General features: G+C 40.8%; 1 protein-coding gene across 2 annotated transcripts in view; it reads left to right on the top strand.

Moving 5' to 3' along the window:
* Window positions 1-12053, top strand: part of C5_1H8orf34 (chromosome 5_1 C8orf34 homolog) — a 1018772-nt gene that overhangs the window by 876890 nt on the left and 129829 nt on the right. For both annotated transcript variants that reach the window (XM_085605488.1, XM_085605487.1), the window contains exon 12: window positions 6729-7231. In XM_085605488.1, the coding sequence (XP_085461614.1) occupies window positions 6729-7231 (503 nt within the window). The remainder of the gene's footprint in view (window positions 1-6728; window positions 7232-12053) is intronic.

Genomic DNA, 12053 nt, shown 5'->3' with positions numbered 1-12053 from the left:
GTAAACAGAGTATTAAACACCTCCTTACAATCTGGAAAGGTCCCAGCCCATTAGAAACGTTACTTAAAAAACACACAGCAGACCCAAAAACCCAGCTGCCTTCTCCCTGCTTTCTCCAAAATATTACAAAAATCTGTCAATGCACATTTGTCGCAATTTCTGGAGGAGAATAATCTCCTACATCCTAGCCAGTTAGGTTTTAGGCCTTACTTTAGTATCAAAACAGTGATTTTAGAAGGTTGTGGAATATGTAAAAGGAGCCCTGGACACAGGAGGCAAGCCAATTTTGATCTTGCAGGAGTTATCAGCAGCCTTCGATACTGTTTCTCATCGAAAGCTGCTTGATTGTCTCTAGGCAATTGGATTAAGAATACTGTCCTAAACTGGCTTACCTCCTTTCTGGATGGAAGAAGCCAAGAGGTTTAGATGCCTCCTTGTTCTTCCAAGGCACATAAACTAATGGTTGGTGTACCTTACTCTCTTCTTCTGAACACTTGGCTAGAGACCCAAAAAATCTGCCTGCTTAGAATGGGCAGCAGACCCTTTTCCTATTTGGGGCCAGCAACATGGAACAAACTCCCTGTGGAACTACGCACAACACATGATCTCACCGCCTTTAAGAAAAACTAAAGACCTTGTTCTTCCTACAAGCTGTATAGGTCATCGCTATAGGTGCCGTTATGTCTGTCTAGCTCCGGGACACTCCTCGGAGTAGCTGCGTGCTGTGTAAATCATAATAACATAACATCTTCTGAATGGATGTATCTGGTGCAAATGAATGGGAGCGTGAGATTTCTGCCTTTTGCTTTAAGAATACGGATCCTCCTGAACCTTCATGAAACTAATTGTGTAGTGGAATTGAATTTCAATCCTGGTATTCCACTTGAGAAACTGACACCTTTATCCTAAACAAACTCATCAATGAAGCTGATTTGCATATTTCTTATCCTGCACAGAACTATTGAACTGTGCCTTGGTGCGTTTGTGGCAAATTGTTTGAGTTGTTCAAACCACTTGCTGCTATTTATGTTTATTTTTAGTTAATTGATGTGAATTGGGAGAAGCCATGAAGCATAGCACTGAAATCACTCTTAGACGCAAACGTGTTTGTGCAGGAGTATTTACTATAATTACTTTAATATCAGTTGCATTGATTATCATTCTATACTTTCCACTTTATGCACCCATAGATGCCAAAACTAATAGCACTGATTCTATTGCATTGAATTACAAAACTTTACTTCTTGACTTTACAAAAACTGAACATTCACTGAATTCATATACTAGTTTATTGCATGAGTATATTGACACAATGGATGTTAGTGATTCCTAAGTATGGATGCAATTAACTGCATCAAATGCTGAAGATGTTACCTATCTTAGTTTAATGTTTACATATGGAATTTCTTGTAGTGTATTAATGAGTTTACTCAATGATATTGGTCATTTACAGTATTATTCAAATGATCTAACCTTTTCTGAACATCCTGTGCTAAAGCACTTAAATTCACATCATCCTGAAGCTTCATTTGTTGAGTCTATTTAGACCAACTCAGTCTTTGGACATTGCTTATGTACATAGAAATAACCCAACATGTGAAATAGTGGAAGCTGAAAAGAAATTCACAGATTTAGTAGAAAGTAGATGAAATAATGTGACAAATAAAACAGATGCACCTTTAAAACTAACCCTTTGGACTTTACCAGAAGACGAATATAAAACAGTAGAAAGAAATGATACATTAACCTCAAACTGTTAACATAAAGGAAAGTTTGTATATGTAGATAAAGGTAAAAAACTTAACACACAATTTGTAGGTATTAGTTAATGTAAACATGCATTTCATGTTTATGAAAACTGGGGAAGGTATTTAGAAGAAGTCAATCCTATCTTTCCCGGGGTGCATTATATGTGGGGGGAAAATGGCTTTTATAAATTACTGAAAGGATGGTATGCAAGTTGTTACGTTGTTTTTTCATGTAAAACAAATTGAAGGAGACTCCTAAGAGCAGAATGAAAGAGTGAAAAGAAGTGCCACTGCAAGTGAGCTAGTGAGTGATATTTTTGGAGCTTTAATGCCTTCTGTAGGAGTTGCAGTAATATTCACATAAAATTAGAAACCTTTCTACCATAGTTGATAAATTAGCCACCAGTACAGCTTGTGGATTTTTTGTTGTAGCTATTGAAATGATTTCTGTAAGGTCGCTGGTGATGTAATATCGGCTTTCCCTAGACATCCTCCTCGCGAAGGAGGGCGGAATTTGTCGGTTGTTAAAGGTTCAACTATGTTGTACCTACATACCGGATTAAAGTAGAGATTTAGACAGCTACATTAAAAGCATTACTGGCTTAAACAAAGATCTGAAAGGGATCAAATTTGATTGAGCCTGAGAAATGATAGGAAAAAGATTGTCAACTGTTAGAAAATTGCTGGGTAACTTGAAGAATGGACTACTGATTTCTATATTGAGACCATTAGTGGCAATCTTTTAGTGCATAATGCTGATGATGTTGCTGTCTATCAAATTCTGTAAATATAGAAAGAATCAACAGGGAGTGAAAAGATCAAGATCTGAAGTTAAATTAGAAGACGAACAATGTAACTACTTTGATGAAATTATAATTCTAGAAGAGTCTTGAAGAAAAGGGCTTAAAACAACTAAACTGTGATTTGTTATAATCTGATGTGTAGTAGACTGTGATGGCTTGATGTGCCATCAAAGGGGGGCTTGTAACAGTGTAAAAGCTCATTTTTCTTTGCACTACATAAAATTGATTATGATAAACAAAAACCAATGTGCACTTTGCATACGACTAGAAAAAATAACATTGAAACTGAGAAAAGTTGAAGTATCAGCATCGTAAAAGTGTGTTTGGGTTTGTAGAAATAGAAGAATTTACTTACTATGAGTAGTAAATGATTATTAATGGATTACAAATTATATTAACTAGATCATAATGAAAAAGATATTCATGTAAATATAGTTGCTCTAATGGAAAATTAACAAATAATTATTATTGTAAATGAGTCGCACACAAAAATGTACCAATAAGAATGATGAACCCTAGCATCTTTAGCTTTTTTATTGTGATGCACCATTGAGAATAGAAAGTGGTGCAAAATTAATATGCAATGTCAAACGTGAATGACACTTTCCAAAATAATGCTTAAAACAATTAGGGTCTTAGATGTATTTAAACAAAATTTATGTGTTAACTTTTGAGAATATTTTACATGTATTATCTTTAAAAATTTTAGTAGTTGGCCATACTTAGGATTGAACATTTCTATGCAATAATCGTTGACAAAAATATAACTCTTTCATCATATGATATACTTATTGAATTTCATTATGCTTGAACATAATTATGTGATTCTTTTGCTAAACAAGAAATGATGACTTTAAATACATTAAATTGCCTTTTCCCCGAGGTCTGCATTTTTCATAGTAATGGACTTTTGCTACATTCCTTAAAATGTTGCTTTATCTGTTTTCTTCACATCTTGTTCCCACACAAATAAGCGTCTTTGTGTAAAAGCATGACAATTTGTTTTCTTACTTTGACTCACGAAGAGCAACAAAGTAAATAAATTCTGTGTCAACTAACCTATGACGTCGGAATGGACGGTCGTTTCTCATGAGAAACACGGAAAAATATGCTGGAGTATCAATCTTGTGCCTGGTGAATGGAAGAATAGTCACATGATAGTCAGACCATCGTATGGTGACAATTGATACTACAAATGGATTATTTGGAGTATAAAAAGTGACTTCTGTATGAGAAGGAAGGCTACCCACACCACGGACGAGACCAGACACAGACTCAGCACAGCCATCCTTTCACCTTTGTCCCTTCTCTTCCATTGCATTCAGCCTGCCTGCTGGACTATCTTTATATGCCCCTTGCCTTTTTCCCTTTGATGATGAACTTGCCTTTCGACAATTTGAAGTGGTCTGGTGAGAGACCAGACTTGAACTTTCCTGATTTACTGCTCCATCCCCTTTTGCCAATGCTCATGGACTTTCCCTTAGTGGACTTTACCTTGATCCCTTTTGCCATGCTTAGAGAACTCTTTTGAAACCACCCTCCTACCCTTATTGGTGGTAGGAAACCCCTGATTTCAATCATCTTCTTATGAATTTCTGTATTCAACTATTAATTCTAACTAAATGTATGGTTTTATATTGCACATTCTGAGACTCATGACACAAATGTGTAAAATGTTACTTAATTTAATTGATTTTGGATATTTAATACTATAACCAAATACTTCTGCATTGTCTGAGTCTTTTATTGAGTCTAAATGTTGTTTGCACAGAAACTCTGCTCACCAGAATTGATTTCTAGTGCATTATAGAGATAAACATAGATTGTTTTCAGAGCATTAGGTTCTACTACTTTTGTTCTATATAGCAGTTGCAGAATTGCTAGTCTGCATGACTCTGCGCGCCATGAGAGGTATTTAACCTGTTTTAATTACATTTTGGCAGTCCACTCGGCACCCCTTTACATTGTCCTGCTCCCTGCTGACGAAAGGCAACTACCTCGAAACACGTGTCCAGGGATGGCTAAATGCAACACATACTTTTTTCTTTTTACACATCGTGGCATAGGCGTACCCGCCGTCGCCACTACATTCACCACAGTCCTTTGGGGCAACTTGCTGGTGTGACGAGCAGTGTGCGACCATCTTGTGTTCAAATTATTACGGCTCCCGTGAGCTATCGGGCTGACGAGCCCTGGTTCTGCACCTGCGCGCCATGAGAGGTATTTGACCTGTTTTAATTACATTTTGGAAGTCCACTCGGCACCCCTTTACATTGTCCTGCTCCCTGCTGACGAGAGGCAACTACCTCGAAACAGGTGTCCAGGGATGGCTAAATGCAACACATACTTTTCTCTTTTTTACACATCGTGGCATAGGCGTACCCGCCGTCGCCACTACATTCACCACAGTCCTTTGGGGCAACTTGCTGGTGTGACGAGCAGTGTGCGACCAACTTGTGTTCAAATGTAAAAAAAATGTATTAGGTGCCATCTAGTACTGCCAAATCTAAGTGACTACACCGCTCACATCCACATTTGTGCATCCCTGTTGTAACCGCACACAGAGAGTACTGTTAAATGTACAAAAGCTCCTGTTCAAGATGCTGTTAACACAATAAAAATTTTCTCTGTCAAGGACATCACTGTTCTTGGAGGTAGCGGAGCAATGCCCTATCTGTACAAAAAGGGCCATTTAATCTTACATATCCAGAGTGGAAATTTTCCATTTTGCGTATCGGAAAGTCACATATTTTAATTTTGCTTGCTTCCATAGTTCTGGAAGCACTAAAACCCGTACACTCTGACATAAGGAAAATGTGCATTTACATATACACAATTCTTTACAACACTTAGAAATGCTTACATTCCGAAGCCATAAGATTAGGTTTGTTGCTAGTTCAATTATCGTACTGAAAAAAATGTGTTGCCTTCTGCACATCCTTGTGCCTTCTGCACATTCTTGTGTACACATTTGTCTGTCCTTTGTTGTCCACTCAGCCCTGTGCACATCATATGGGAAGGATTGGTGTCATGTTGGAGCAGTAAGGGGAATTTGGGAAGATTCTAGAGAAGGCTAAGCAGAGTTGATCCTGCTTTTGGCAGGGTTTGAGGCAGCCTGATACCTAGCAAACAAAATGAACTTGTTTACACTGATATGTTTGTCTTCCACTTCTACAACATGATGAAGGTGAGTAACACAAAAATATGCACATAAGCTTCCCACTAGTCACAGTGATGGTTTCTACTGCAATGTAAACAACCCAGGCCCCTCCCCCCACCAGGCACTAAAAAGAGGAAATTACTATATAAGCAAAACACTATAGTGTGAATGAGCTTTTTGTGGCATGGTCATCATTGAGTTATGTGTAAATGCGCAAATGTGAGTAGCAGCATTGTTTTGTTGTGTGCACAGTGGACCACAATCTTTGTAGGGGTGTGTCTGCACAGTATTTTACAACGAATTCTTAATGTGTGTGTGTGAGTGTGTTTAGTGTGTCCCTTGTGTTGGTATAGAGTTGTTTTTTCCTTGTGCTGGTTATCTCACTGATGTTGTAACCTTATGATTGAAGGAAGGTGTGTTGTGAATTGTGCTTCATGTCCTTTCTCTGTGTTATAATTCTGAAGGAGAGAGATGTGTTGTATCTCATATTCCTTTGCATCTCGCTCTGCCATGCTCAATATAACTAGGATGCTGTATGAAATACTGCTGAGATATTGTGCGAGAGGACTGTCAAATAGAGAGTTGCAAGAGGAAGCCAGTGGGGCTTTCCTTAGCCTATTGATGTTCTTCACTAATCTCTCTACTCAGTCTCATACTTGTACAAAGTCCTATCTGCAGATTTACAGAGTATTAAGTGAACATATCTAGTTTACTGTCTAGAAGGTCCTCTATAAACGAGGCAGCATCTCTGGAGTTTTTGAGTTTCTAAAGGAGGACTCTTCTATCAAAACTTTACAACTTTCTATTATAGGTTTATCTTTTGGCAGCTTTCATCATAGCCTGTGAAACAAAAAGTTTGAATTTCAATATTTGTTTATCCTATTTCTGCCTCAACCAAAAGAGGTGTCTGACACTACACAGAGGGTGCTAAATAGCTAAATAGTGCATGGTTGTGGCATGTTTATGAATTGATTATACTATATGTCATTGATGTATTGTTTGTCTTTTTATTTGTAGACATTGAAAAAGATTTAGCTCTAATGGCTGAAGCCAGGGTGTCGCGGAGTCCAAGCAGCCTGCATAATAGTTTGGTGATCACAGACACTCAAGGAAATCTTCAAACATCACCAGCACCAAACTCTCGATCTCAAGGCTCAAGTCTTGCAGGAAAAAGTGTTCAGTTTCCTCTCCAAAGAAGCAAATCTCCACCTCAGGCCAATAGCAGAGTACAGGCCGCAAGCATCACAAATAGTAGGCCTCACACACCCAACTCATCGACTAATAAACTTCAGTCACCAACAGCTGCTGGAAGCAAACCTACAACCCCCAACAATACTTTGTCAAGGGGCCATAGTACAGGCAGTTATGGAAATAAGGAAGGATTTGCAAGCCTTCAGCGAAGCCGATCAGTCACTCCCAAAAGCCAAAGTGGAAGGGCAGCTAACACCCCCCTTAGGGTCACTGCCCAAATAAGTGCAGAAAATATTGGAAATCTGTCTCACAGAAGTAGTTTCAGTGAGGTAAGGACCATTTCATTTTACTTTGAGTTGTGATAAATCATTGTGGAAATGTAAAACAATTTGTTTTGATTTCTTTTCTCACTGTTTGGGGAAATGACCTTTGCATCTTGGTGATTACACCACAATGCCATTACAACGTGGTCCTTACAACGCCCGCGTTGTTAGCACGCAATGCTATTACTACGCAAGTCATTACATCGACTTGCAGAAGATGGCGCGCTAACATTCAGAAATAGTATAGTTTACTATTCCAACACTATTGCGCAGGCTGGAGTTGGAATAGTAAATTATATATTTCTAATGTCAGCGCGCCATCTACTGCAAGTCGATGTAATGACTTGCGTAATAATGGCATTGCGTGGTAACAACGCAGTCGTTGTAACGACTGCGTTGTATTGCCACGCGATGTGATGACTCGCGTGGTAACGAGTCATTTTCCACTGTTTGATTTATAGAGCTCTGAAAAAGGTCCTCAATGAGCTTATGGGCTTCACTGGTCTTTTCAATGTGTCTGTGAGATGTCTTTCTATATCCCTACCCTATCTATATATACTACTGTTATCTACTTTATACCCCCATCCTTTGTTCGTATTAACACAAACCTCAAATGTGTGGGTGTTGTGCTCCAAAATAAAGATGTTATCCTGCAGGGAACCAGGTTTAAAATCAGTCTTCTACTCTATGAGAGCTTGTGTCCTATCTCATGTTGGTGTTATGCACATCAAATTCCATGAAGGTGCATGCTTACTTTATTCATGGATTTTATAAAGCGCAAACTAGGTCCAGGGTAAGGGGCAGCAAAAAGCTCTACAGAACTGCATCAGGAAAGACAGAGCTACACAATCAGACATTTTCTGCAAAGGAAGATGAAGTAATAGGAAGGTGGTGAGCACAATATTTTTTGTGGAAAGGCATGTTAAACAGAAAACCATTATCTAACAAGAGGGTGCTTAATAACTTCTAATACAGTAAGAAAATATAATATAGCAGAAAATAAAGGGTATTAACTCTGAAATTCTAAATCCTTCACAGGGTGTGGCCACCTGCTATTTGTTGGAGAGTAGCAGAAAAAGTAAATGATTTTTGATTTAGTATCTGGGTTTTAGAAATTAGGTCAAAAAGTAAGAAATTGAAGAGAATTTAATACCATGTTTTTTGACTGGGAGGTGGTCTTTCACTGAGTGCTTGAGGATGGGCAGAGAAAGTTTTACTCTTATCTGATTTGGTAAGGCACTTCCTGAGAAAGCTTGGGCATATGTGTTTTTTTTGGTTCAACCAGGTGACTAGTCAAAGTTTACCTTTGATTCAGAGTTCCAGGGAACTACCTGAGGTCTTATGTTTTTGACAATGTATATGTGAGTTTAGATGGTTGGCCTTGTATGTCAGGCTTGCTGTTTTTGTTTTAAAAGACCAACTTGCTTTCCTTAGTAATCATTTAAGTGAGGTGAGCAGAGAGGTGGCATTGAACTTGCAGGTGTCCAGGATCTAAGCATTTTGCTGCACATAGGACTGCTTGTAGTAATGCCCAGATTATCAGGGTGGTCTGACATCCTCATTTATACCTCCTTATTCACTTTTTCTATGTCAACAAACCCAGTCCCACAACACTCGCTCAGCCTACCTCTCTTTAATTACAGTCAAAATGAATTAAACCCCATTGAGTAATGGAAGCAATGAAGTCATCTAGACTAGTAATTGCAGATGCAAAAGCATTCTCGCGCAAACAGCATTTGCAACAGGTGATCCAAGAGTTTGGCATCTGATTTACAGAGGTAAAAACTGAGAATTGTGAATGTCAACCGCGACAATTCCAGAGAATTAGCCTGACATTTTATCCCTAGTGATGTGTTTTTTCCCCTCTTTTTGAGGGGAAAGTACCACCTGTGTGGTTCTTGTGGTACGTGGTAGCACAAACACAGACGTGAACACAATTTGAATTCATCTGCTACAAGGCACATGTGAAAAAGCTGGAACAAATAGAGTTTGGTGGTTAATCTTAAACCAATTTTACACCTGCTCCTGGAGCTAAATGACCCCTCAGGCGTTTGAGGTATTTTTATCTACCAGGAACAAAGACTCCTGTGTTTAGGGAGACTTAATAAGCCAAGTCCGCCACTGCGTTTTAAGTATATTTTAGGCACCTGTAGCAGCAGCATGTGTGTGGCCTGTATATTGGTGTCCCAGATGCTCGTCTATTCTCTGAAAAGAAAATTCCCTGCCAAGCCAAAGCAGCGTGTCGGCTTTTCGGGAGTGTTTTGGGAAACTAGTAGAGGTTTGAGAAATGCTGCTGTTTTGTGTCAACATCCAGGCTTCGCGCTGGTGGTGAGATATGAAGTCATCCAATCTCTCCTTCGTGCAAAACCATCTGTCGTGCCTCATTTCTCCATTTAGTTTGCACTTGTCATCTGCAAAAATCCAGCACGTTACCGCAGCATTTTCTGTACTTAAAATACAGCAAGTGCATTTCTCACACGCCACGCTTTCCTGCCCAACCTTATTTCTTTTAGTGTCCCCATGCGATCCACAAGTAATTATATTTCTGTATCCAATTATTTTGACACTGTTACTAAACACACGTCTGGCAAAATTGCCTTCTGCGGTGCTGAACCCCTCTGCAGTCCTCCCTTGTCAAGAGCAGGCAGCATATGTTGTCCTGCAAAATATCCTGCGCTACGTCTGGGAGATACGCGTCTCCAGAGAGGCACATTACTGACAACGTCAATGTGATATAACCGGCATGTATCCGCAAGTGACACAGCTCCTTTCCTTCACCCTTTTCAGAAAATCGTTAAAGACGTGGCTCTTTGTTTCTCACCCTAAGTATGTTTTAGGATTCTTTCCTTCAGTTGTTTTCGGGTCCCCAGCACCAAACCACTTTTTGTTTACGCGCGCTAATAATGCCTTTGTGCAGCGGCACAGAGCGTGTATGCCAGACGGTTCCGAAAAGTAAAATCCGCTTGTAGTCAGATGTACTCATATGGTAAATAAGACACATTTTTCTAGATACTAGTTTTACACACAACTGTGATCATGTAAAGTTCACCATACAACATACCACACAGTAAAAATGTTTGAGAGAACTCCTCCTGTACCCAGTCGCGGCCGGCATGGCTCGCGGGTATCCGGGCGGGCGGGTCGTGCAGGAGGTGGGGGGAGGGGGGGGGGGGGGTGATGGCGAAGAAAAGTCACGCATATTTTAAAAAAAAATAATAATAAAATAAAATATACTTACCGTTGCACCAGGTCCCGCGTCTTCGCTGCTGCTCTTCTCCGGACGGAAGCACAGCCAGGCCCCCCTAACCAATGACAATGCTGCAATGCAGCGTTGTGATTGGTTTTGAGCGTCCTGGCGGGATGCTTAACCAGGCAATGGGGGCCTGGGCTTGTTCTCCATGCAGGCCGTAATGCAGCCTGGATAGAGAAAGTGGAAAGTGTGCTTGACTGGTTTGGGTGGCCCAAAAAAACAAATATGCCCAAGTCATTGCGCCCTTTGGAGTGGGCAAACCACTACTCCCCTGCCCTGCTCCATTAGCAGAGCAGCCCCGTCCGCAAAGCAGCAGAACATGTCACGAAGCATAACATGATAATACCTTGAAGTTATTATCATTTTATGCTTCTTTGCACTGCTTAAAAGCAGTGTGGGGGGGGGGGGGGGTGACTCTCCTGCCCCATGGCGTAGGAGCAGCTGGCACTGGCGGTACCCTCTCTGAAAGAGACAAACATATCCAGAATCTGCGGTGCAAGCTTCTCACTTCCAGGTACTCGACTGTTCCTGCTACTTAGACACCCATGGGGTTAACCACAGCAGGCACGGTGTTTGTGAGACAAGCCTCTGGGCTCTGACCGGGTACGAGAGACCAAGGCAAGCGTTTCCATTGTGTCCCTCTCCCCTTAGAAGGCATCTCATACCATACATGGTATTGCACAGACCACCTCAGGCGTGAATGTAAACAAGTGGCAGAATTTTGTGAAGGAGAAATGGGTCCGTATTACATACAGTGCCCTGGGGGCGCAATGGGCATGTGCGCCTATTTTCTACAGCTGCACTGTAGTATTACAGAAAGGGCCACATACCCTTGTGCATCCCTTTTTTAAAATATAGATACCATTGGCATATATATAGCATCAGCACAAACCTAAGCGGGCATTCCCTCGTTAAGATTGGGCCATAGACCTAAGCTAAGGAGGGATAAACTTGTCTCTGCGCCAACATCTATCATAAGCTACGGGCACAGAGGCAAAAGGGCTGTTAGGAGGTACACTGACTATGCACCATAAAGAGGCGGCCACAGTCAGTGAACTCTGCAAGGGAGGAAAGAGGGTCCTATGCCATGAACCACCTAGACATCCCTTTGCAGGTGGGTGCTGCCATCCACTACACCCACCTGCAGAGGGATCTCTGCTCCCACCTGTTACCTATAATGAGCTGCCTCAGGGTGGCTGTGAATTTGCAACTGCCCTGATGGCAGCACTTTATATGCAATAGGGTGCGCTGTCCCTGTTTGCGCCAGACAAATCTCGCTAAAAGTGCGCTGTGGCGCAAACAAGGACAGTGCACCCCAAGTATAATATGGTCGCTGGTGTACATATGTCAGTCAGTATAGATGATGATAACCTACGTTTTGTCCATGGGTCCTGTTAAGGTTGACTTGTGATTAACCACAATAGCTGTCATTTCTCATTCTCTGCACACCATGAATTCAGCGGAGCACCTGGCCTCCACCACTTTCCACACAACCAACCTCGTCCTCTCAGCTCCGCAGAATAGTCTAGCCATTGGGTACTCCCATATCGAGATTTTACTCCATTCACTCTCTTTTCA

The sequence above is a fragment of the Triturus cristatus genome, chromosome 5_1 (genome assembly GCF_964204655.1).
Source record: "Triturus cristatus chromosome 5_1, aTriCri1.1, whole genome shotgun sequence".
Taxonomy (NCBI): Eukaryota; Metazoa; Chordata; class Amphibia; order Caudata; family Salamandridae; genus Triturus; species Triturus cristatus.
The sequence above is the reverse complement of the archived record's forward strand: the minus strand, read 5'-3'. Positions and strand labels throughout refer to the sequence as shown.